This window comes from Mus caroli, unplaced genomic scaffold (genome assembly GCF_978045245.1).
Source record: "Mus caroli unplaced genomic scaffold, Mus_caroli_1 scaffold_15, whole genome shotgun sequence".
NCBI lineage: Eukaryota > Metazoa > Chordata > Mammalia > Rodentia > Muridae > Mus > Mus caroli.
The window spans coordinates 67,693,966-67,720,286 of record NW_028227270.1 but is presented as its reverse complement, the minus strand read 5'-3'; the positions used below and the strand labels follow the sequence as shown (position 1 = coordinate 67,720,286).

At 45.3% G+C, this 26,321-nt stretch overlaps 1 protein-coding gene across 3 annotated transcripts in view; it reads left to right on the top strand.

Moving 5' to 3' along the window:
- Shc3 (SHC adaptor protein 3) overlaps nucleotides 1-26,321 on the top strand; it is a 161,782-nt gene that overhangs the window by 97,090 nt on the left and 38,371 nt on the right. For all 3 annotated transcript variants that reach the window (XM_029468657.2, XM_021180505.3, XM_085831079.1), the window contains 4 exons: nucleotides 7,718-7,781; nucleotides 10,406-10,525; nucleotides 17,833-17,886; nucleotides 24,076-24,127. In XM_029468657.2, coding sequence (XP_029324517.1) covers nucleotides 7,718-7,781; nucleotides 10,406-10,525; nucleotides 17,833-17,886; nucleotides 24,076-24,127 — 290 coding nt within the window. The remainder of the gene's footprint in view (nucleotides 1-7,717; nucleotides 7,782-10,405; nucleotides 10,526-17,832; nucleotides 17,887-24,075; nucleotides 24,128-26,321) is intronic.

Genomic DNA, 26,321 nt, shown 5'->3' with positions numbered 1-26,321 from the left:
TGGGTATCTCTGTGAGGCATTTTCTTGACTACTAATTGATATAGGAAGGCCCAACACACTATGGACAGTACCATCCTAGGAAAGTGGCCTTGGGCTACATCAAATACACAGCTGGATGTGAGTCTGGGAGCAAGCCAGTGGGCATGGAAGGATGCTCCATGGTTTCTACTGCAATTTCCTACCTTGAGTTCCTTCCTTGGCTTCTATAAATGATGGATTATAACCTGTTAGCTAAAGTAAACCCTTTCCTGCCCAAATTTCTTTGGTCAGGATATTTAGTGAAGCAACAGAAACATAACTAACACTGGGGAGGCGACCAAAACCAGTAAAACTGACGCTCCACAGATTTCTAGGAGTTGGTACTTTGATCTGACATATTTGGCAATGTCTTCGGGTTTATAATGGTGATATGGAGTTGTTTATGAGTGATACAATCCTGACAAAGGAACCCATCTTTGGTGAGCTAAGTGGACCACTAAAAATGTCACATGTGTGATGTGGGAACCTAGAGTCTCCTTGCATTCTGCTACCCAGCCCCAAAGTGGCTGTGACCACTCCTCGACTGCCCTGGAGAGCATCAGGAGGTCTGTAGCTCGACTTCTTTGGCACCATCATCCACATAGCCTTGTGTGGAAGGGGTGGCTTTAGGGTCACAGAATTTCCCCATGAGCTATTCTTATCGGGAAGGGCAGGGCTGGAGGAGACAAGTTGAGGTGTGGAGATTGTTTCCCTCTGACACCAGGGAACTGTGCTACCTTCCTGTGGGTGAGCTGGGGTTTATCAGTGACGCCACCGCCACCTGCCTGTTGTGTGTTTGACTTTGTTGTGTTCTCCTGGCTTGGGAAAGAGAAAACTTAGGAGTGGTCTCTATTTTGTTTGGTTTTTCAAGATTGAATCTACTTTTAATTAATGTTTCTGTGTGTGTGTGTGTGTGTGTGTGCATATGCGAGTGTGCACAGGGGCATGTATGTGCACATGATCAGGTATGCCCATGGAGGCCAGAGTCATTGGATTCCCTGAAGCTGGAGTTACAGGTGGTCGCAAGCCACCTCGACATGCATACCAGAAACCAAACTGTGATCCTCTGCAAAATGACTGTGCTCACTGATCTGCTGAGTCATCTCTCCAAGCCAGCACAAACTGAGTTTCAATTCTGGTTCTGCCCTTGACTTGCTGAGAGTTTGGACAGCTCAGGCAAGGATGTCTGGAACCAGTGGTGTACCTCTTTGTGCCCCTGTGACTTGAAAGGTGTAGAGCCAGGAGGGAGGCAGAGGCTTCAGAACATCCCCCCCCCCCCCGCCTCCCCCAAACCTCTCAACAGCATCTCCAGCATGCTACTGAGCACTTGATCTCATCCAGTGACACTTCTGTCTTAGACAGATCTAGACACTTTAGAGGTAGAGCTTGGTTGGAGGAAGCAGGTCACTCTGGGCTGCCTTGAGGCTTTAGCACCAGACTCTCTGCTTCTTGACTGTGGATCCATGACCAACTAACCTCAGGGCCTGCTCACCATGTCTTCCCCTCAGCGATGGACTGTACTCCCCTCAAACTATGAGTCAGAATAAGTTCTTCTCCCTCAAGTTGTGTCTGCTCAAGTATTTGGTTGCAACAATGAAACAAATAACTATAATAACAAATAAATAAACTATCAATATAGACACTTTCAGTAAGTCACACCTACACATTGGATCTACTACTCTTTTCTTCTTCTCTTTTGAGACTGTCTTTGGGATCATATTCTGTAATCTATCAGATTATAATTGTTATAAATATATGTGGTGTTTGGAGCCAGAATTAGATAAAAGAACTTTATAATTTATATTTCATTCTCCCACCTCCTTCCATATTCGTAATGGTTAGTTTTAATTGACAACTTAATACGATCTAGAATCACCTGGGAAAATGATCAATGGGGAGTGTCTAAATCAGCTTGATCTGAGGATATGTCTGTGGAGGTTGTCGTCTTGATTACGTTAATCAACGTGGGAAGACCCTGCCCACTGTGGGTGGCGCCATTCCCTGGGTTTGCATCCCTCCTTGTAGAAGAGTGGGAAATGTGAACTGAGTCATCAGCATGTATGCATCCGTTTCTCTCTGTCTTGACTGTGGATAGGACACACTGCTTTAAGTTCCTGCCTTTTTTCCTTTTCTGCTGTGATGTGCTGTGATGTGTTTCTATACAGTAGCAAAATGGAAGCTGCACTGGCAAAATTCCTATGGGAAGGGCAAGATGGTGGAAGACAGTGGGAGAGTCTGAGTTACCCTGGCAAGAGGAGGTCTCCAATATGATCAAGGTGCCACGTGGCATAGAAAAAAGGCTGTGTCTAGTCAGGTGCTTGCAAAGGGAGTTCCCTTGTCTGATAAGGACCAGCATTGCAGGCTAGGGGACATTGGCAGCACCCTGGACAGAACTTCCCCAGGACTTCTCAGGTTCCTTCCAGGATGCTTCCCACCCACACTGCCACTGAGCTTCAGGCTCCATGCATATTGTGTCCCACCAACCCGGGACCCATACACTCATCCTGGATTCCCAGGAATCCCACTTTCTGCCCCTGAGCCTCAACAGCCTCAACCTTGCCTCTGGAATCCTCCTATCCCCAACCCCTGTCCTGTCTCCACCTACAAGCCCTGGTGTTCCCCAGCTCTTCCTTATTTTATGATCCTATCTCGTTTCAGTTCAGAATGAGCAGAAAACAAGAATCCATTTTCATTAGGATATTGACTCACATCTCAGGAGACTCCAGTTTCCTGTCCCACAGTTGTCAAGTGTCTCCTATCTTCTGCTCTACCAGGACAGCCTGTTCTTCTGTCTCCTTTTGATGGGGCATTCATGGACCCCTTCTACAGTGGCTTCTCCTTTTCCCATTGGTTTTTGTGTAGATGCATCCATTGATTTTTGAGGTTTAGGTCCCCTGTGTGACCACCCATGTCATTCACAGCTACTATGATACTTACCTCAGAGTCCTGCTTGCTGGATGGAACTTGCTGAGTGGCACATGTGTAACCAAAGGGATCAAGCTGAGATGCCTCCCTCATTTTCACAAAACATTTCTCATTTCTTGCTCAAAATCTCTCTGTCCCGTCTTGGCTTTGTCATTGGGATTTTGGAGTTTTGGGTTTTCTTCCTGGTTGATTTTGAGATGGTTGTCTCTTGACTTGACTACATTTTTATTTTGATGCTATAGTTTGCACTTGGTATTTCTTTCCTTTTATAATGTCTTACTCTCATATCAACCTCCCACTCAAAGATCATTAAAAATAATTCTTCATGAGCTTCTTTAATATTTTCATTTCTTTTTTAAAAAAACAATCACAACAGCTTCTCCTTGTGATGAACCAAGAATTGGTGATTTGCATATGAATAGCTGTCCACTCTCCACTACTGGCTCAGAGATGCCTCCAGCTGAAGTGTGTATATGTGTGTGTGTGTGTGTGTGAGAGAGAGAGAGAGAGAGAGAGAGAGAGAGAGAGAGAGAGAGAGACAGAGAGAGAGAGACAGAGAGAGACAGAGACAGAGAGACAAAGACAGAGAGACAGAGACAGAGAGACAGAGACAGAGAGAGGCAGAGAGAGAGAGACAGAGACAGAGACAAAGAGAAAGAGAGCACACATGTACACACGTGTGAACTTAGACTTAGCTTATTGTTGAATTTATTTCATTTTCTGTTGCCCTTTCTCCTACTTAACTACAAACTAAAGAGGGCAGAAAAATCACCCAACTGTTTCCCTATTATATTTTTATTGTTTCACTGGGAACATTTGTAAAAAGTCCAGTTCTAAAGTTCTACACTGGCAATAATAAGATTCAGCTGTGAGAGGTGTCTGCTCTATCCATGAGGATTCTGGCCTAGATAGAGGAGATGGTGATGCTGTAAACATGAAGGCTAGTGTTTTGGCCCGGCTGCCTCTGGTAGCTTTTAGAGGACTTCTGAGCCTGCCAAATGTCCCATTTTAGTATTAGTGGAGCACTGAGGTCAGGATTTAGCTTCTCGAAATTGGGTTGTACCGAGCAGAATGCTAAGAAGCAATCTCTATTATTTAAAAAAAAAAAGCCAGCAAAATTGGTACCTGGGTTCCAAAAGGGGATTAAATGGAATTACACAGAACTAAAATATTGCTAAATGAACAAATTGAGACAGCACTGATCACCAAAAAAAAAAAAAAAAAAGCCAGGAAGGAAATTGAGAAGAGCTACATTTAAAATTAGACCTTGGAGTTAAAGTAACTAATTTCAGACATCTAAATATTGCTGTTTTTAATGGTGTGTCATTTCTCTTTCAAACAGAAATAGACACCATCTCAAGTTGAAGTGAGGATTTATGCACAGGAGTGATCACGTGAGAATTAGAAACAGATTCTGTGGCCATTCTAAGACCACACACACACACACACACACACACGCACACACACACAGCGCGCTTTGTGTGTATGTGTGTGTGTGTATTTTTTTTTTTTCTTTCTGAAAAGCATGTTGACTGGAAGACCTCAGGGATTCTGAAAGCTCGCAGGGGTATCCTTAGGAATCACCTTGAGTGTGTGAGCTCAAAAAAAGTTCTGGCTTATCTTTTATTTGAAAATTTCAAAGATAAAATGGCGGGTACATGAATGTGCTCTGCGGACCTGATGGGCCTCTCTGAGAAGACGTTCTGTTTGTAATCTGTCACATTGTACAGTCCCCTCTAAATACTGATGCCCCCCCCCCTTGATTTTTTTCCTGGACTAGAAACCAGATTCAAATGGCTTGTGGCTGACTAGGTAAGACCTCTGATGGTGGGAGTCCTTTTAGAAAACTGTTTGTAACACTCTTAATTTCCTATGAGGTTCCATGTTGGTGGTCAGGGGAAAAATATCTAGGAACTACTGAGGATGTCATAAGGGTGACCAAGGAGAGGTGTCCTTTATAGCTTATTGAGATCATCAGAGATCTAGCTGGGTTGTCGAGCTAAATCCGTCTCTTGACTTAATACATATAGTGCAGAGGTGGTCTGATACTCTCTTCTGGTCTTTATATGTGTGATACACATATATACAAATATATACACTCATATAAGCATATGTTCACACAAAATTTAAACTAACTAAATAGAAAACAATCAGGCATGGTGGCACATGTCTGTAGTCTCAGGGTTGTGGAGGTAGAGACAGAAGGGTGTCTGGGCTTCTTTAACCAGCCAGTCTACAGAGTTAGTAAGTTTCAGGCCAGCAAGAGACCCTATCTCAAAAACAAAACAAAACAAAACAACAACAACAACAAAACTACCGTAGACAGTGTCTTTAGTAACCCCCCCCATGCATACATATAAACATAAAATTAAACAGGAACAAGAGTGGAAAAGTGGCTCGGCAGGTAAGAACACATACTGCTCTTGTAGAGGACACAGCTTAGTTCCCAGAACTCACGTTGGGCAGCTCACAACCACCCATAACTATAGCTCTTTGGGATCTGATTGCCCTCTTTTGGCTTCTGAGGGAACCTGCACTCATGTGGGTGCATGCCCCCATCCCACATATACACATAATTAAAAATAAAACACACCTGAAAATATTAAACAGGTTAAAAAAAAACACATATGGAGACTTACATGCTCATGGAAAAAGACAGCAGAGGGCTGAGGGAATGTCTCAGCTTTGCAAACATGAGGACCCGAGTTCAAATCCTCAGCACTCTTAAACAAAAGCTTGGCTTGGTTACACAGGCCTATACCCCTTTGCTGTATGTGTGTGGGGGTATTGTGAAGGCAGGAAGATTGCCAGGTCTTCTTACTGGCTGCCAGATTCAGGTCCATCCAGATTCAGTGAGAGACTCTGAATCAAAGGACTGAGGTGGAGACCGATGGAGATGCCTGCATGCAGGTGTTTGCACGTTCATATGCATATGGGCACACACACACACACACACACACACACACACACACACATTAACTCATTACAAAAAACAACACCCCCGTGTTCTGAAAGCAAAGAAGGAGTTTGCTTTGAGCAGATTTAGATGGTGCGTATTTCATTATTTGGGCACAGGCGATGGCTATTATGCAATAAATAGGAACAGTGTTGCCATCCCAAACATCTGCTCAGGTTCGCTTTTCCAGGTCAGGATGACTCATACCCTGTAGGCTTCCTGGCGCCCAAACTGTCAAAGACTCATTTTTCTTCCCCGTCTCCACAATGCATTGAATGGCAAACATGAAGCCCGCCTGCATGGTCCCTGCCCTAATTTGACAAGGACGTCTCCTGAAGCAGCCACACTGAGACCCATGGTTATTTTTCAACTAGATGGTAGACATTAATTGTGAGGAGTATTCTGTTTGGGGAAACTGGTTGGCTGTCTCTAAGGAGCCATTTTCCTCTTGTTCATTCAGCCCATCTCTTTTGCCTGTTGGTTTATTTTTCTGTGTTCTTGCGGTCTTTTCTCCTTCTCGATGTGGGAGTTGAAGGTGTATTCCTGGCTCCTTTAGGCATTCCTCACTTCAAACTGCCTCCAGCCCCTCTCCCAGTCATTTCTTACTTCCCAAGAGTCACAGGGTTGAGCCTGACACACCTGATTTGGACCTCCACAGCCTCCTTGCCTGGACTTTTCTTTATTCCCAGTTCTCCAGCCCTTACTGGATGAGACCTGCACATGGGATTCCTGCCCTGCTGGAGCCTACGCGTATTCTTTATACAAGGGCACTCTTATCCCTCAGTGAGGACAGTGCCTGGCATAGCAAACTTCTCAACCAGTACTGTTCTGTGCACCTGCCCTGTGCATAGACCCTTGTACCGCAGAATTCCTTTACTCTTCATGCCTCTGGGCTTTTGTGATTCAGCAGTTCCTTAACTCTTAAGCCCACTGCAAATTAAGATTATTATAGGAAATATACTGAACCTAGAGAATATGCTAGAACATGCTAGCTTAGCAGCAGAGGACTTGAGTGTTGGCAGTTTCTTCTGGTGATCATGGTGCAGACTGTGAGGTGAGGGTTAATGCTGCTGTATTCATTTATTTTTATTTTTATTTTTATTTTTATTTTTTGAGACAGGGTCTCATGTATCCCACGGTGGTCTCAAACTCGCCATTTAGGTGAGGATGCCCTTGAACCTCTCTGATTCTCCTATCCCTAACTCTAGAGTGCTAGGATTATTGCTATGCACTACCAAATCTGGTTTTGTGGGGTGCTAGGGATAGAATCCAGGGCTTCAGAAGTGTTAGGGTAGCACTCTACCAACTGGGCTGTAGCCCCAGCTGACTGTATTTAAAATGGAAGACTTTAGGAGTCCGACAATGAGAATCATGTTTCCTCTGGTGACATTTGAACTTACTTCGGAAGGGACCTCCATGAGCTGTGGTGGCTGGATAGGTTAGGCCCTGGTAATCTGACCATGATAGGATGTTGCTAAAGACTTGATTGACAGAGTAAAAGAAAATTTGGGGGAGAGTTCATATCAGGTATTGATTTTTAAAAACGAAATCTTAGTTAGATTCGGAAAAGAGGAAAACAAAATGTGGCATTGATCACCATATGACCACACTAGGGAAGAGATAGAATGTGGTGAAAGTTTTAAGATGACCTGCCTGTGCTTGGTTTAATTCTGCTTGTCGGAGAGACACACTTGGAGGGCCAATTTTCTATGCTAAAATAAGCAGGCAGTTATTGCCCCTGGACCTCTGAGTGCGGACTCTCCGAGTTACATAACTCTGATTGGCATGTAATAAAAGCGAATCTCTCCCTGCCCTTAGGGAAGCCATCAGCCGTGTCTGCGAAGCTGTGCCAGGTGCCAAAGGAGCCCTCAAGAAGAGAAAGGTACGGTCACCCTCACTGTCACGTCTGTGACCTCCTTCGTGTGTCTCAGGGCCATCCTCTGTGTCTCCACCCACATGACTGTCCACTGTGTTCTTACATGACCTGGGGCATTCTTGTCATCCCTTAAGGTAAACTACCCAGCTAAAGCTAAGAAACTGTCTCTCTGTGTGTCTCTCTCAAGGTTGTAGATACCCACAGTGGCTTTCATAACAATGAACACCTGGCTAAGCATCCCCGAATCCCATTACATACATGAGTTCATGTACCCCTAACTGCTCATGTGCCCACCACCTAAGTGGTAAATGCTAGCAAATGTTTAACAACTGGATCCTGGAGTTGTGAGAGGGAGGCAGGACATGGACAATGCCAATTACTATGGTGTAAAGATTTTCCCGTGGCTGACTCAAGCTTTCAATGCAAGGTCCCTGGAAAGACCCATATAGCTCATTACTGTGTTGTATTTTGCCCAAGCACAGCAGATGGGGCCCGAAGAGCACAGGTTTACACAGCGTGAAACTGGGTAGCCAGTATTTGATGTCTTTAGATGCCATTTATGCAGTTGCGACTTTGTATAAACTAACTTTCAATCAGAGTTGTGCTTAGTGGTCAGCTCATAGCATTTCTAAAGATGGGACGCTTAGCTTTCCTGAGCCGGCCCAGCTGTGTCACTGGAAGTCCCCATGCTGTAGATGATGGAACTTGAGGCTCTGGGCTGAGAAGCCACGACGTGGATAGGAGCTGGGGCCACGGTCAAGCCAGATCACCTGCTCCAGAGGCAGATGTTCAGCTATACTTCTAGAATGTTCCATCCTGAATATGGCTGGATTAGGAGGGGAAAATACCTGGGGGTTGGGGAGAAAACTCAGCTGGTAAAGCGCTTGTTGCACAATGTGAGTTTGGATACCCAGTTATCCATGTGAAATGCCTGACTTGGCAGCACATGCCTGCAGTCCCTGTGCTAGAGAAACAGAGACAGGCTGGTCCTGGGGCTCACTGGCCAGTCAGAGTTTCAGAATTGGTCTACTTCAGGTTCCATGACTCTGTCTCCAAGTACAAGGTAGAGAGTTTTAGAGGAAGATACCTGATGACCTTTAGTCTCACGTGCTTGCACACATCTGCACCTGTACTCTCTCTCTCTCTCTCTCTCTCTCTCTCTCTCTCTCTCTCTCTCTCTCTCACACACACACACACACACACACACACACACACACACACTATATCTATATATCTATATATATAACAACAAAAAAGAAGAAAACATTGAATTAAGCTGTCTCTCTCATTAAGTATCTAAGAAAGAAATAACTCAGCACCCACAATCGTAACTTTTACCCACCTAGAAGGGATTTGTGGGGAAGCCTACCACATAGAGCCTTATATCTGCCCCAGTCTGAGCTTTCAGATTCCAGATAGTTTTGTCTCCAAGTCACTTCTGTCTTTAGAACTGGGGACACTCATGAACCTATAGGGCAACTGGGCTTAGGGCACAGAACTTGGCAGCTGATGTTATGTGATGGTCAGTCCCTGGGAACCAAGCAAAGCTCTAGAATCTTGAATACAGAAAGCAAGGTGCCCCCTGGAAACAGCAAGGAAGACCACCATCTCTCGGAGGAAGTGGTCCTAACAGGCCTTGTGGTTCCCTTGCATTTCTCTTGGTGGGAAGAGACGGAGGTAAAGGCTGCTTTCTAGACTGTACCCCAGATGCACTTGACCTGACTCTCGCACAGGGGAGATGAGTTCTCTAAAAGGCTCTTTTGAAGCGTCAAGTAAAAAGAAAAAGAAGAAAATAAATTGGCAGGGATACTAAAGGAAATAGCATCTATCTGGGAGCAAAGAGCTGAGGTTTGGGTCGGCCACCCAGGCAACCCGGAGGTAAGTTCAGCAGGATGTATTCTTTTGAAGTAGAAGCTTTCCATTAAACTTTGTCTTTTGAGGCAGGTCATTGGCTGGGCAGGCACCCTAAACTGCAAATCCATTCTGATTGGCTCATTAACTAGGCTACTCCCCACTGAGTGGTTGGTATACCAGGCCAGCGGGTCTGCGTCTGGCCTCTTATCTGAGTCACAGGAACATCCTGTGGTCTGAGCTTCTGCAGAGGGATGTGACCTCCTGTTTCCCAGCTCCACTTTAGACAGCCTCAGCTGCTGCACTGTCTCTCCTACTGGATTAAAGAACTGTGCGTCTGATTAGGAACTCTTTGGCATAGTGATCAGAGGATGTTGTAGCCAAACAGAAAGCGTGGGTTGGTCCTGGAGGACACAGGAAAGGCTTTAGCATGTGCCTAGGGATCCAGGAGAAGGTGACTGGCTGGACACTGAAGTTCTCTGATACTCCCATAAGGACTTTCTGACATGTGATGGAGACACCAAGCCCTGCCTGCGTGGTTTCTGGAGGTTTACATCTAAGGGATCCGTTGAGATGCCAGCATATAGTCAAGGCAGCCAGGAAGACAAGGAGTTCTCCCCCAGAGTTTACATCTTAGATCTTTTACAGTTTTATAACTCATATTCCTGAATGTGCATAGACTGAGAGTCTGGGGCTGGGGTATACTGACATCTCAGCCTTCGCCCTTTCAGACACAGAGTCTGCATCAAAAGCTAAACTCTCCCCCTTGGATTTCACAGCCGCCGAGTAAGATGCTGTCCAGCATCCTGGGGAAGAGCAACCTCCAGTTCGCAGGGATGAGCATCTCCCTGACCATCTCCACCGCCAGCCTGAATCTGCGCACTCCTGACTCCAAACAGGTGTGTGGCTGCCCAGGGTAGACATCCCAGGGCCTTCCGGCTCAGAGCTGACTGAGTAGCCCATGCGGAACCTGCTTGGCCGAACCTTGAACTTGAGCCAACTTGACAGTGTGCCCACTGATGAATGAGTGGTTCTCTGGAATTCTGTTCTAAATGGTGGCTGTTGGTGTGCTTGTAACCAAGAAACGGTGATATGGGTGCAAATGTCCTGGTATCTGCCCTTGTTTTATAGCCATGCGTTATTGGTTTTATGGGCCACACTTTAATCTTATCCTGCTCGAGGTAGACAGCATGCTGTGGTTTAATAGGCAGGAGTTTTCTTCCTCTTAGCATCTTAGGTTGGAGCCTCTTATAGTCCCTCCTGTCTCAGGGTTGATGGGCTGGCATACTTGCAGTGTTGACAGGTGGAGACCCAGGCTACACAACCACACTTATAAAGGCAAATTTCAGGTAGGGTGGCTATATTTCTGTGTGATATCTATCTATCTATCTATCTATCTATCTATCTATCTATCTATCTATCTATCTATGTATCTATCTATGTATCTATCTATGTATCTATCTATGTATCTATCTATGTATCTATCTATGTATCTATCTATGTATCTATCTATGTATCTATGTATCTAATCTATGTATCTATGTATCTATGTATCTATGTATCTATGTATCTATGTATCTATGTATGTATGTATGTATGTATGTATGTATGTATGTATCTATCTATCTATCTATCTATCTATCTATCTATTTCTGTGTGATGACTGTGTTTTAGGCCTATCTATCTATCTATCTATCTATCTATCTATCTATCTATCTATCTATTTCTGTGTGATGACTGTGTTTTAGGCCTATCTATATATCTACCATCTATCTATCTATCTATCTATCTATCTATCTATCTATCTACCTACCTACCTACCTACCTACCTACCAACAAAAACAAAAACAACCCCAAGATGTAGAGACCAATTAGATCTAATGTAGAATTGAATCAGGGCTCTTTTGAGACATAACTGACCACAGCTCCTCATTCTACCTCTTTGTCTTCCAGAGTGCCACAGATTACCCTTTTCTATCAGTTTTCTAAGGGTTGGACCAACCAGTTCTCGAGGCTGTGGATTTGAGATATCTAGTCAGCCTAGCCTTGCACTGGCTGTTTTAAGTTGAACCCCAGTTGTTCATGGAGGCTGGCCCACTAGGCTCTAGATAGCCATGCAAACTGGAACCTGGCCTCTGTGACACAAGGGCCATTCATTTCCAGGGGCCCCTAGGCTATAACTCTCCACCCTTCTTGCTCATTCTCCACTTAATGAAAGAGCAAGTCCAGTAAGGATAATGCTAAGACAGCCAATCCGAGGCCCTGTTCTACCTTGGATGGTCCAGGTAGGGTCTACTTAGGTGTCTACTTCTCACCCCCTGCCCTGTGTTAGGTGTGTCTAAATGTAGCTTTTCCAACACCCAGGGGGTGTGAGTTAGGTGATACAGGAACAGTCCACAGCATATGGCTGTGTCTTTCCCGTATCCTGAGTTCAGGTCCCCAGTGCAGCAAATAGAGAAAGCAAGGCCCCCACCTCTTCCACCCAGGGAGCAGACAAACAACAGTGTTGAGTACTGAGGTCTGAGCAGAGGGCTGGAGCGAATCTCTTATAAGAGAAACAAGTGCTGAGCAGAGTACTAGGTTAAGACTTCTTATCCACCTTTCTCCCTCTTGGGTACTTGGAGCGGTGAGAGGCAAGCAAGACAGTGATCGCACATCCAGTTGACTATGTGTGTGGCTTATGTGTGTGTCTGTGTATATGTCTGTGTATGTGTGAATGTGTGTGAGGGGGCTATATAGCATGTGCATATAGTGTGTGACATGTGTGTTTGTGGTTTGTGGTGAATAGTATGTGTGTGCTGTATGTGTGTGTGTTATGTTTATGCCGTTTGTGTATGCAGTATGGTGTGTGTGTTATGTGTGTGCTGTTTGTGTATGTGGTATAATGTGTGTGTGTGAAGTGTATATAGTACGTGTGTGTGGTGTATGTGTGTGCTATGTCTGTGCTGTTTGTGTCTCTAGTATGGCATGTGTCTGTGTGTATGTATATGTCATGTGTGTGCTGCTTTTGTGTGTGGTATGGTGTGTATGATGTGTGTGAGTGTTTGAGCATGTGTGTGTGTGTAAACAGGATGATAACCTCAGCTGAAGATTGTCAGACACCTTCCACTTTGATTTTTGAAACAGAGTCTCTCATTGTTCTGGAGTTCACACATTTGCCAAGACTGCCTGGCCAGTGGGCCCCGGAAACCCTGCTTTCTTTACCTCCCCAGTGCTGGGATTACAGGCTCCAGTCCTAGTTTTTCACATCTTCCGGGGAATCAAACTCAGGTCCTCATGCATGTGTGGCAAGCAATTTATCAGCTGAGCCATCTCCTCAGACCTTGGAGGTGTTTTATGAGAAAAATTAAATAAATAAAAGTTAAACACACAAAAAAATCAATTATGCAGCATTAGACACTGAACTCTGGGCATGGCAGGACACACATGCAATCCAAGTGGTAAGGACTCCAAGTCAGGAGAATCAGAAGTTCAAGGCCAGCCTTATCAACATGAATTCTAGTCTAGCCTGGGCTACAGGAAGCCCTGTCTCAACTGCCACCCTCAAGAGAACAAAACCTGGAAGTCCTGGCTTACAGCTGGGGATTCCTTTGACTTATCATTCCTTCTGGAGCTGCTTGCCCACCGATAGCCAGACTCTAGGGCAACCATCATCAGCTCCGTAGCCTCCCGGTGGCCTCGCTGCTCCCTATTCTCCTGAAACCTCAGGTTTCTCTAGATGAGGTTTTACAAATGTCAACATGCAGAGTCAGCATTTTAAAATATTTAAAAATTGTACCCTATAATGATATGTTATTTTCGAGTTTTACAGGAACAAGTATTCTATCTGGTGCCTTCTGACTGTCTTCTGGGGACAAGGACAGAGGACACTGCTCAGAGATAAGCCTGGCTGTGTCGGGATGGAGCTGGGAGCTCTTTTCCACACAGGAACTCTTCTTCAATGTCGTTACATTGTCTTTAAAAAGATAAAAATAGCACAGAGGACTTACGTAGCTTTTAGAATTTAGGGCAGCTCTTAATTCACTCGGTGTCTACTGAATTCCACAGATGCTACAGCTTATCAACCGGATGGAAAATTTCCGTTTTAGGAAAACGGAAGAGCCCCTGGTCTTTAAGCCAGTGGATCATGAGTGGGTTTTAATTTTCGGATGCTGGCCTTCTGATGTACACATATGTAATATGACTGGGATGGAGGGAAACAAACCAGGCTTCCCCATCTTGCTTCTGCTGTTTGGGGAAGAAAAAACTGCAAGTTGTAACATTGTACTACAATATAGTTCCTTCTGTGTGTGTGTGTATGTGTGTGTATGTGTGTGTGTATGTGTGTGTGTGTGTGTGTATGTGTGTGTGTATGTGTGTGTATGTGTGTGTGTGTGTGTATGTGTGTGTGTGTGTGTGTGTGTGTGTGTGTATGTGTGTGTGTGTACACCAATGTGTCTTAGTCAGAGTTTCTATTCCTGCACAAACATCATGACCAAGAAGCAAGTTGGGGAGGAAAGGGTTTATTCAGCTTACAACTCCACATTGCTGTTCACCACCAAAGGAAGTCAGGACTGGAACTCAAGCAGGTCAGAAAGCAGGAGCTGATGCAGAGGCCATGGAGGGATGTTACTTACTGGCTTGCTTCCCCTGGCTTGCTCAGCTTGCTTTCTTATAGAACCCAGTACTACCAGCCCAGGGATGGCACCACCCACAATGGACCCTCCCATCTTGATCACTAACTGAGAAAATGCCTTACAGCTGGATCTCATAGAAGCATTACCTCAAGGGAGGCTCCTTTCTCTGTGATAACTCCAACTGTGTCAAGTTGACAAACAAAACCAGTTAGTACAGTGTGTGTGTGTGTGTGTGTACACATATGTGTGGTATATGTTTGTGTGAAGACATATGTGTGCATACATGTGGAGGTCACAGGTCAACCTGCATTGTCTTTGATCAGGCAGTGTCTAAGGGTTGTTCAATGGTCTGAAGTCCCCTCATTCAGCTAAGATACCTACCTGTCTCTAGTACCAAGATTGTAGCCACTCTACTGAGTTCTTTTCCATGTGGGTTGTAGGGATTGAACTCAGGTCCCCCCTACTTTTTTTTCCAATTTTTTATTAGGTATTTTCTTCATTTACATTTCAAATGCTATCCCGAAAGTCCCCTATTACCCCCCCTCCCCACTCCCCTACCCACCCACTCCCACTTCTTGGCCATGGTGTTCCCCTGTACTGAGGCCTATAAAGTTTGCAAGATCAAGGGGCCTCTCTTCCCAACGATGGCCAACTAGGACATCTTCTGCTACCTATGCAGCTAGAGACACGAGCTCTGGGGGTACTGGTTAGTTCATATTGTTGTTCCACCTATAGGGTTGCAGACCCCTTCAGCTCCTTGGGTACTTTCTCTAGCTCCTCCATTGGGTGACCTGTGTTCCATCCAATAGCTGACTGTGAGCATCCACTTCTGTGTTTGCCAGGCACTGGCATTGCCTCACAAGACACAGCTATATCAGGGTCCTTTCAGCAAAATCTTGCTGGCGTATGCAATAGTGTCTGCGTTTGGTGGCTGATTATGGGATGGATCCCCAGGTGCAGCAATCTCTGGATGGTCCATCCTTTCGTCTCAGTTCCAAACTCTGTCGCTGTAACTCCCTCCATGGGTGTTTTGTTCCCAATTCTAAGAAGGGGCAAAGTGTCCAGACTTTGGTCTTTGTTCTTCTTGAGTTTCATGTGTTTTGCAAATTGTTGTCTTGAATCTTGGGTATTCTAAGATTCTGGACTAATATCCACTTATCAGTGAGTACATATCATGTGAGTTCTTTTGGGATTGGGTTACCTCACTTATATCTGATATCCTCCAGATCCATCCATTTGCCTAGGAATTTCATAAATTCGCTGTTTTTAATAGCTGAGTAGTACTCCATTGTGTAAATGTACCACATTTTTTGTATCCATTCCTCTCTTGAGGGACATCTGGGTTCTTTCCAGCTTCTGGCTATTATAAATAAGGCTGCTATGAACATAGTGGAGCATGTGTTCTTATTACCAGTTGGAACATCTTCTGGATATATGCCCAGGAGAGGTATTGCGGGATCCTCCAGTAGTACTATGTCCTATTTTCTGAGAAACCGCCAGACTGATTTCCAGAGTGGTTGTACAAGCTTGCAATCCCACCAACAATGGAGGAGTGTTCCTCTTTCTCCACATCCTCGCCAGCATCTGCTGTCACATGAATTTTTGATCTTAGCCATTCTGACTGGTGTGAGGTGGAATCTCAGGGTTGTTTTGATTTGCATTTCCCTGATGATTAAGGATGCTGAACATTTTTTCAGGTGCTTCTCAGCCATTCGATATTCCTCAATTGAGAATTCTTTGTTTAGCTCTGTGTCCCATTTTTTAATGGGGTTATTTGATTTTCTGGAGTCCACCTTCTTGAGTTCTTTATATATATTGGATATTAGTCCCCTATCTGATTTAGGATTGGTAAAGATCCTTTCCCAGTCTATTGGTGGCCTTTTTGTCTTATTGACGGTGTCTTTTGCCTTACAGAAGCTTTGCAATTTTATGAGGTCCCATTTGTCAATTCTCGATCTTACAGCACAAGCCATTGCTGTTCTATTCAGGAATTTTCCCCCTGTGCCCATATCTTCGAGCTTTTCCCCATTTTCTCCTCTATAAGTTTCAGTGTCTCTGGTTTTATGTGGAGTTCCTTGATCCACTTAGACTTGACCTTAGTACAAGGAGATAAGAATGGATCAATTCGCATTCTTCTACATGATAACTGCCAGTTGTGGCAGCACCATTTGTTGAAAATGCTGTCTTTTTTCCACTGGATGGTTTTAGCTCCCTTGTCAAAGATCAAGTGACCATAGGTGTGTGGGTTCATTTCTGGGTCTTCAATTCTATTCCATTGGTCTACCTGTCTGTCGGTATACCAGTACCATGCAGTTTTATCACAATTGCTCTGTAGTACAGCTGTAGGTCAGGCATGGAATTCCACTAGAGATTCTTTTATCATTGAGTAGAGTTTTTGCTGTCCTAGGTTTTTTGTTATTCCAGATGAATTTGCAAATTGCCTTTTCTAATTGAAGAATTGAGTTGAAATTTTGATGGGGATTGCATTGAATCTGTAGATTGCTTTCAGCAATATAGCCATTTTTATTATATTGATCCTGCCAATTCATGAGCATGGGGGATCTTTTCATCTTCTGAGATCTTCTTTGATTTCTTTCTTCAGAGACTTGAAGTTCTTATCATACAGACTTTTCACTTCCTTAGTTAGAGTCACACCAAGGTATTTTATATTATTTGTGACTATTGGGTTGTTTCCCTAATTTCTTTCTCAGCCTGTTTATCCTTTGTGTAGAGAAAGGCCATTGATTTGTTTGAGTTAATTTTATATCCAGCTACTTCACTGAAGCTGTTTATCAGGTTTAGGAGTTCTCTGGTGGAATTTTTAGGGTCACTTATATATACTATCATATCATCTGCAAATAGTGATATTTTGACTTCTTCCTTTCCAATTTGTATCCCCTTGACCTCCTTTTGTTGTCGAATTGCTCTGGCTAGGACTTCAAGTACTGTATTGAATAGGTAGGGAGAAAGTGGGTAGCCTTGTCTAGCCCCTGATTTTAGTGGGATTGCTTCTCTCCATTTACTTTGATGTTGGCTACTGGTCTGCTGTAGATTGCTTTTATTATGTTTAGGTATGGGCCTTGAATTCTTGATCTTTCCAAGACTTTTATCATGAAGTCTCCCCTACTTGTGTGGTGGGTTTTGGGAATTGAACTCAGGTCCCTCTACTTGTAAAATAAGTGCTTTATCACCTGAGCCATCTCTCCAGGCCTATGTTTTTCTTCTGGGCAAAGTCCTGGCCTCAGGTTGGAGCCTTGATTTCCCAGACCTGGAGTTATTATACTTTTTACTTTGAACGAGCCCTTTGGCCTCTCTGGCCTTGTGTTCTGTGCCTGTAAAATGGGCTTCCCACAGTTCTCACTCAGCTGCTGGGAGGCTTAAGGAAGCATTCTGGTCAACCAGGGAGATGTCAGCCCTCAGGCTGTGCATGTGAGGGCAGGTGAGCTACTGTCTCTGGGCTTTTCGGTTGTCATTTCCTTTGGGGGCAGTTTTCAGGAAATCTTGTTACCCGTGTTGCTCGCCAATACCAGCAGGCCCTGCAGGATGTGGCAAGGCGCTAACAGCGAGTCTCCCTTTTTTTCTCCTGACAGATCATAGCGAACCATCACATGCGGTCTATCTCTTTCGCCTCAGGGGGAGACCCGGTAAGTGGCCTTTGGTTTGTTTCTCTTGCTCTTGCTGGGACTTTCTAAGAAGAAACCTCTCTTCCAGAGATGTGCCCTTCACGCCGTGACACAAAAGTGTTTAATGCTTATTTTAATGAAACCCCAGTGAACTATCCTAATACCAGTCCAGCTGTTTTAGCATCAGTAAAACTTCTGGGTAGAACTCCGTTATGATACATGCTTGGGAACAATTGTGCTGCCCCCAGAAAAACAAGTTTTATACCTATCTGGGGAAATTCTTTTGAAGAAAACGATGTTTTGTAAGACAAAATATTCATCAGTAAAACTTTGCGAGTAGTCATAAATTCTGAAGCTGTGACCCCAGCTGCTTATCCCTCTCGGTTCTAGAAGACCCCCCCCTCCCACTTCCTTCCCCCTCCCTTTCCTTTTTCTGTATTAGAGCCTGAGTTGAGGTCAGCAGTGCTTAGCTGTCACTCCACCATCAAGCTATCCCTTGGCTGTCACTTTAGTTGTTATTTGGTGGTAGGAGCAGGGTAACCTGTGAGCACGGTCTACTGTTTTCAGTCACAAGGTGGGTCAGGAGATCTGGAAGTGTGGCCTCCTTGAGAGGTAGCAATAGCTCCAGTATGCCTGACCCATCCTGCCATGCCTGCCTTCCTTGGTTGTCTCTGTGCTACATCCCTCAAACCACCTCAAAGGCAGACAGATAATACAAAGGAGAGCAAGAAACAAAGAGGAGGAAGGACATAGGCCTGGCTCTTTCCAGCAGTGGTAGGAGAAAGGCTCTTTTTTTTTTTTTTTTTTTTTGGTTTTTCGAGACAGGGTTTCTCTGTGTAGCCCTGGCTGTCCTGGAACTCACTTTGTAGACCAGGCTAGCCTTGAACTCAGAAATCCGCCTTCCTCTGCCTCAGGCTCTCTCTCTCTCTTTTTTTTTTAATGCTCTCAGATTAACTTTTGGTTCTGGGTAAAGTTTTCAGCAGTTAGGAAGGAAAAAATTAAAAAGCCCTCTCTATTCGTACACAGTCTAGCTTCCAAAACCCGGGAATCGTACCACCAATGAAAGGCTGCTGTACACTTTAGCAGCCAAAGCGAAGGAGCTGACACCACCTGTACTAATCAGCAATCAAGACAACCCCACACAGACATTCCCATAGGCCAACCTGGTCTAGATGCTTTCTTAATTGAGACTCTCTACTCGGGTGGCTCTAGGTTGTATCAAGTTTGACGGTTAAAATTAACCAGCACACCGTCAGTTTACCCAGGGATCGGTCCATGGTTTAGATCAGAGCCCTCATGATCCAATTGCTTGCCAGGGATGGGCTCCACCAGCTGGAAGCATGCCTGCCTCACAGGAGCAGCTCTGGAGGAACCGTTTAGACCCCAAGCACAGCAGAGCCCTGTGTGCTTGTGACCTATGCTCCCTTAGCCTGAGTCCCACACCCAGACCAAGACCTTCACCCGCATCCCTTCATCTCTGGCTCATAGAGGTTTGCAGTATTAGTTCTCATTTGCATAAACAGCTCCCCTTCCTGGAAATTTTGTGAAAGCAATGCTTAGCAGTGGTAGGAGCAGAGGTACACATTCTGAGAACTTGGGAGACCAAATGCATCATCTTTTGTTAAAAAGCTTTATTTTTCAAAACCTTTTCATCCCCCCCCCCATGATTTCTTCTAGAAACAAAAAGGAGAATAATGAATGTCTAGCTGTGTGTGGTCAGGCATGCCTTTAATCTCAGCATCAGGAGCACAGGACTGCTTTGAAATTCAGGCCAGTGGCTAGCCTCATCTACATAGTGAGACTTGTATTTAAAAAAAAAAATAAAAGGACTGACAACATCTGGTGACATTTGAAGTGATCTATAGTAGCGTACATTTTCTGAGATTTTTTTTCCTCACCGAAAAATGGTTGTGGTTCAGGTGTAATGAGATATGTAAGCCCAGCCTAGAGGGGTTGAGGCAGGAATATTGTGCACTTCAGACTAGCCAGGGCTAGAGAATGAGGCCTTGTCTTAAAAGACAAAGCAAAACTGTGCTGGGCTCCTTACTGTCTTTCTAGGTGGACAGCTTTGCTTTGTGCCTCATTGGTCCACCCAGGAGGAAACAGATAACAAATGACAGTTGAGTGAGACTTGAAAATACTGCTAATCCTTCTTTCTCCAAAAAGAAACAGGCGGTGATGATAGCAGACCCCAATGTCTAGTGTTGAGAGATCACCAGGAGGGCTTGGGAAGGCGGCTCAGTGAAACCCTTCCCACGTAAGCAGGAGGATGTGGGTTCCATCTCCAGGACCCAAGCAAAAAGAAGTTCACTTCTAACCAGGCACCAGGGAGGCAGAGACTGGGCATCCCAGCCGGCTTAAGTGGTGAACTCCTGATTTCAGCAACAAACGGACCTTGTCTGAAAGGCCTGAAGAATGACACCTTAGACTGCTGCACCCTATTCCCTGCATGCATACATAAGATCCCCAAGAGGATGTCACAACCTGTCTCAGAGGTCTTGGGGACTAAGCACAGGGATGCAATCACCACAGAAGAAGATCCTCACAGCCTCTTCTCTGGAATTTAGGGTGCCCACTGTAGAACTGTGGGGCCAAGAACACTGTTCTGAGTCTTGAGACACTAGGGAACAATGCCAGATAAGGATCAAGATCAGCGACAGAACAGCTATGTCCTAGCTTGGCAATGGACCATCTGAGAGAAGGATATTATAGCTTTCTTCTCCAGACATAGTGTAGTGCTTTAGACTAGAGAAGGTGACCATCCCCCTTAAAAATAAAAGACTTCCTTGTATGAATCCCTAGAGCTGACTGGAGTTAATTTTGCGCTCTGGCTATGTACAAAAATCAAACAACAAGACTCCTCCTGTTAGTATGTTTTCCTTGAACTCTAGCCGCACCCCCATCAAATTTGGAAGATACAAATGAAGACCGGAAAGCTGATAGTGCACCGTTCCGTTATTGTACCACAGAAACAGTTGGTTGTAACTACATGCACCCCTCCTGCCTGCCATGCTTCTCCGAGGAGCTGCCTGCCAGGGCATCAAGCCTTTTCTTTCTGGATGGTAGCTCTGCTACCATGGTACCCAGGTGATTCAATTCTTCTGCTAATTTCCCTTATTCAGATACAGCCTCCAGTGCCCACAGCATCCTTAGGCACAAAAGTGACAGCAATTTGGGTCAATTAGGGCCAAAGCATCGGCTCTCTGCTTCTTGAAAAAAAATCCCAGATCCTACCACGTGGGAAAGCTGGCTGCGAATCTTAATCCTGACCCTGTAACTGCACCCAAAGCTAACTCAAGGATAGATGATCCTGGGTTCTCAGCTTGTTTTAAAAGACCACAGAAAGGTAAACACAGGGCGCGAGGCACACCCCAGGGTGTGCTCCAGGACTCTGGTCTGCTGGCTAAGATGTTCATGAGGGTCCTTGGATAGTTGTGACTCTCACATCCCATGAGCCAGGAAGAGAGCAAAGAATCGTAAACTATAATACATATTTTTGCCAAGAGTTTTAAATCCTCAGAAGATGCCCCTCCATGGACATGAACAGAGGCCATTTTTACCGTCTTCCTGTCCTTTCTCTAGTTTGTGAAATATGAAAGACCAAGAAATGTACTCTACTCAGAGGAGCTGCAGAGACAAGGCTTCTTTTGTTTCCTTCACTGCCAAGTCTTCCTGCCTCCATTTTTCTGAAGGCTTGGAGAGTGCCACGCCCACCCATCCCTCCCCCTCCACACTCCTGGCAGGGTCTTCTGGATCTCTGTTTGGAGGGGAGAGGATATTTTCTCCCGGATGAAACAGTACTGGCGAGCCAGCACAAACCACTTCGAGTCTGACATTAGGGGCAGTAGATGAACTTGAAGTCCTTCGGAGCATAAGATTTGGAAAGTAACTAAAAAACAGGCTGACCTTTCAAGTTGCCCTCTGCGGGGTGGTGCACGTGTGTGCTGGTGGGGTTTTAGCCGTCAATTTGACCCCACTTACAATCACTTGGGAAGCGAGCTTCAGCTGTGGGGTAGGAAGAGTCAGACTGCCGTGGTGGGCAGCAGTCCTCAGGCAGGGTTCCTGACCATCACAGAGCAGAAGGAAGCATGCAAGGAACTACACACTGAATTTCCTCTGTGCTGTTGACTATGAACGCGAAGCTTTAAGGTCCAGCCTTGACTTCCTCACGTTAAGAAGCTGTAACCTGAACATGTGAGCTGTAGAAACCCTTTCTTCCCTAAGTTGCTTTTAAGTCAGGGTGTTGGGCACAGCAACAGAAGTGGACAGAGAAGAGCTTCTGTTTGGTTGGCAGAGGGAGGAACCGGGAGTGGAGCGCAGAGCCTTGTGCTTGGTTGTAATCGCACTGTGACCGTACAACACCTCAACCTGAACAGCTCTTGAGGACCAAGCCACCCCAGAAACCTTAAGGCTTTTTTGGTTTGTTGTTCTGAACGTTCAAAAAATATCAACGTTGCAGAGAAGTCTCTCTGGCTTTAAGAATTAGGAAAACAGGACTTGAGAGATGGCTCAGTGGTTAAGGGCACTTACTGCTTTCTCATAGGACCCAAGTTTGGTTCCTAGTACACACATAGGGTGGCTCATAACAGCCTATAACTCCAGTTCCAGGGACCCAGCATCTCTGTCCTCCATAGGCACAAGCATTCACGTGTACATATCCCCTTTCCCCTGCCCAACACACACACACACACATTTAAAAATACTAAAAATAATACTACTTTTAAAAGGATTAAGAAAATGGCCAGGTCCCTGGCTACTTGCTCAGAAGTGAGTGTATGCAGGCTGCCTCTGCTGATCATCAGGGCCTCAGAAGGCTAAACTCATTTCACACCAAGGGGTGAGACTTCTACAGGAAACCAGTGGTGTTTTGTTGTTTGTTTGTTTGACAGTTACAATGTTTTAAATTGGCACTCACTATTGTTTAATGTAATGAGCTTTATTGTGACTATTTCATGTGTGTGCATGACATGTGAGTTTCATGTGTATATATGACATACTTTGATCATACCCACAGGTTTGCTCTCCTCCCAACCCTCCTTTTCCTGGCAGCCTGTTTCTACTTCCCTATCTTTCCTTCTGACTCTTACTCACTTCACTTAATAGACTGACTCCCGATTTCATCCGTTTTCCCGGAAATGAAATAACTTCATTCTTTAGAGCTGTATAGTACTCCACTGTGTAGCTACATCACACTTTTTCTGTTCCCTCCTCTGCTGAAGGACAAGTAGGTTATTTCTGTATCTCACCTATGATGAATATCCTGTCTTTAAACACCTACCCTAGTATTTTTTCCCAACAATTAGTTCTTAAAGTATGTCTCCAACCCCACAGCTACTGGAATTTCTCAGCAACCCCATTTGGAACTCCAATGGGAAACTGGGGTACAGCCCAACTATCTGTCTTAAACCTTCAGGGGATTCTCACAGGAACTCAAATCGGAGGACGGCTCATATACACATCCCTGATGGCGGTGCTTCATGACTTTGGTGCACATTGAGCTTTAAAAAGGTCCTTGTGGGGGCTGGCGAGATGGCTCAGCGGTTAAGAGCACTGACTGCTCTTCTGAAGGTCCCGAGTTCAAATCCCAGCAACCACATGGTAGCTCACAACCATCCATAATGAGATCTGATGCCCTCTTCTGGTGTGTCTGAAGACAATTACAGTGTACTTACATATAATAATAAATAAATTAAAAAAAATCCTTGTGGCTAGGTCTCAAATCCAAACTACCTAAGTCAGATGAACCAATGGGACTTGAGCACCAGTTCTGAAAGTCTTTGAGGAGAGCTAACACGGGGAGGTCAGGTGCTTGTTGCCCTGGCTGCGCTGAGTGTGCGCCCCAAGGGGAGCTGTGTAACAGCTGGTCGTGGTTCCTCAAACTATGCCCAGAGATCTGCACTCAGATCTCTGAGGATTTCGAACCACATCCAAATGTGAGGACTTGATTCAAACCATGTCTATTTTGGACCAATTTTGTAAGCAGTATTTGACCCTTCCCTCTCTCTCTCCTTCCCTTCCTTCTCCCCAGTGCTGAGGAGGCTCAGGGCCCTCCCACACTCGGAAAGTGCTGGTCCATGATCTTCCCTTCCAACTGATTCTGGGCTGTGTGATGGATGAATGGATTCTCAGCATGCAGGGCTCTGCATCCCTCTGGCCCTACCTTTTGCTGTGATAAGTGATCCAAAAGGCTCTTTTTTTTTCCTTCCACAGGACACAACGGACTATGTTGCCTATGTCGCTAAGGACCCTGTCAATCGCAGAGGTGAGCAATGCCCGACCCATTTAATCACTCACTCGTGGGAAGCCAGGCTTAATACTGCGAACCAGATGTTCCTAATTACCTCAGCTCCTTTAGCAAATGAGCACGTGCCACGTGCCACGATTCAGGCTAATTGAGGCCTTCAAGAGTAGCTTATCACCTGGCTGAGAGAGCACCTACTGGATGCTGAGCGCTGCATGCACACCTGTGTCAGGATGGCTATGCTTTGATTTACCTGGCTCACATGGTGCCTCTCTCACCCTGTGCTCTAATGGCAGCCTCGGTTATGCCTGGGAAACATGACAACTGCCCGTGTGTGCTCCTGACTGCTTTGCCACCCTCCTCCCAAACCTGTATCTTGGATATATGTTCAAGACAGCCTATAAGGGCATATTAACATAGGATAGGATGGGAGCTCTCCCTGTGTTTCAGGGGCTTCAGCAAACGAAACCTCATGTAATGGCTAATATTGTCAGATTGACAACACTAGAACCACCTAGTAGATGGACCTCTGTTCTGTTTGTGAGGTGAGGGAGATTCTAGATTGGATCAATTGAAGTGGGAAGGCCCAGCCTAACTAGGAGTGGCATCCTTCATGGGCTGGAGTCCTGAAGTAAATAAAAAGGAGAAAGCTGGCTAAGTGCCAGCTGTCACCAATCTCTGTGTCCTGGCTGTCTATGCAATGTTACAGCTGCCTCAGGCTCAGGACACCATGGCTTCCCCATTGTGATGGACTGTACCCCCAAACTGTGGGCCCAAATAAGTCCTGCCTGCCTTGAGTTGTTCTCGTCAGGTGTTTTATCACAATGATAGACAGTAACTGTGTAACCTGTGACCAGAGGCTCTTGCAGAGCAAGGGAGTAGACAGTAAATATGCCGACTATGTCCTTGCAAACTGCTTCTGAGTTGGCTGTAAACGTTTGCACTGCCAGCCAGCTCTGGGTGCAAGAGCACAGAACTGACATCCCATCGTCGATGTTTTGGAGTTGAAGAGACAAGATGTTACAGGGAGTCTGGAGGGTCTGGCTTTCTTCTTCCTGTTCTTCCCCATGTAAGCTGAAGCTTCATCAAGAGTCTTCCTTAGGGTGACAGGAAGAGAAGAGGGTTCTTGTAGATAACATAGCACAGGTTCCTAGTCTAGAACTGTACCTGGTTTTCCTGAACAGAGCTGGGACAATTAGACAGTAGTGTGATTGTGTGTGTGTATATACAGATGCACATGTATGAGTGTGTGTATGTGTGTGTGTGTGTGTGTGCGTGTGCACAGGTGCACATGTGTGAATGTGTATGTAGAGACCAGAGGACCACATTGGATTTCATTCCTTAGATAGTTTCTACCTTATTTTTTGAGGCAGAGTCTCACTGGTCCGGAATTCTCCAAGTAGGCTAGGCTAGTTGGCCAATGGGGCCATGGGTTAGCCACCTTCTCCCTCCCCAGGGCTGAGATTGCAAGCTTGCCCCATGACACCTGGTTTTTTATTTTGTTTTTGGTTTTTTTGTTTTGTTTTGTTTTGTTTTGTTTAAAGCCTTAGTCTGAGGAATCAAACTCAGGCCCTTGTGCTTTTAAGGCAAGTGCTTTACCAATTAAGCAGCCACTCTGACTTTTCTTTAAAAAAAAATAAGACAGGTCTGGGGAGAGAAGAGAAGGGGCTGTTGTGGCCCTGGGATGCTTTGTTAGCATGAATACCTGCCTGTCTTCTCTGGTGGCTGCACACAGCCAGTGTTGATCCGAGGCGAGCAGGGTTATACCTGGGACAGTCAGGACTGCTGCTCGGAGCACTTGAGCAAAAGTCACTGCTGCAGGCTCAGAGGCTGCATGTCAGTGTCCAAGGTAGCAAACAGAAATGAAGGTGTTTAAATCAACAAGGACGTGTTGCCTCACAATTATGGAGAATGGATACCCAGATCATAGTATAAGCAGGGCCATGTGGACTCCCTCTAGGTTCTAGAGGAGAAATCCCTCCTGCCTGCTTCTGGCTTCTAGTAGTTACTGGTGATCTCCACGGTCCCTTGGCTTGCAGGCATGCCACTGAAATCCATCCTTACAGACTCTCTGTTTCTGTGAATACTGAAGGATGTCTACGGAGATGAGACTTCATGGTGGCTCAGGGCTCCTTTTATCCCACTGTTACCTTGTTTTAACTAGTTACATCTGAAATTGCACAGTTTCCAAGTAAGGACAGCCTCTGGGGTTAGG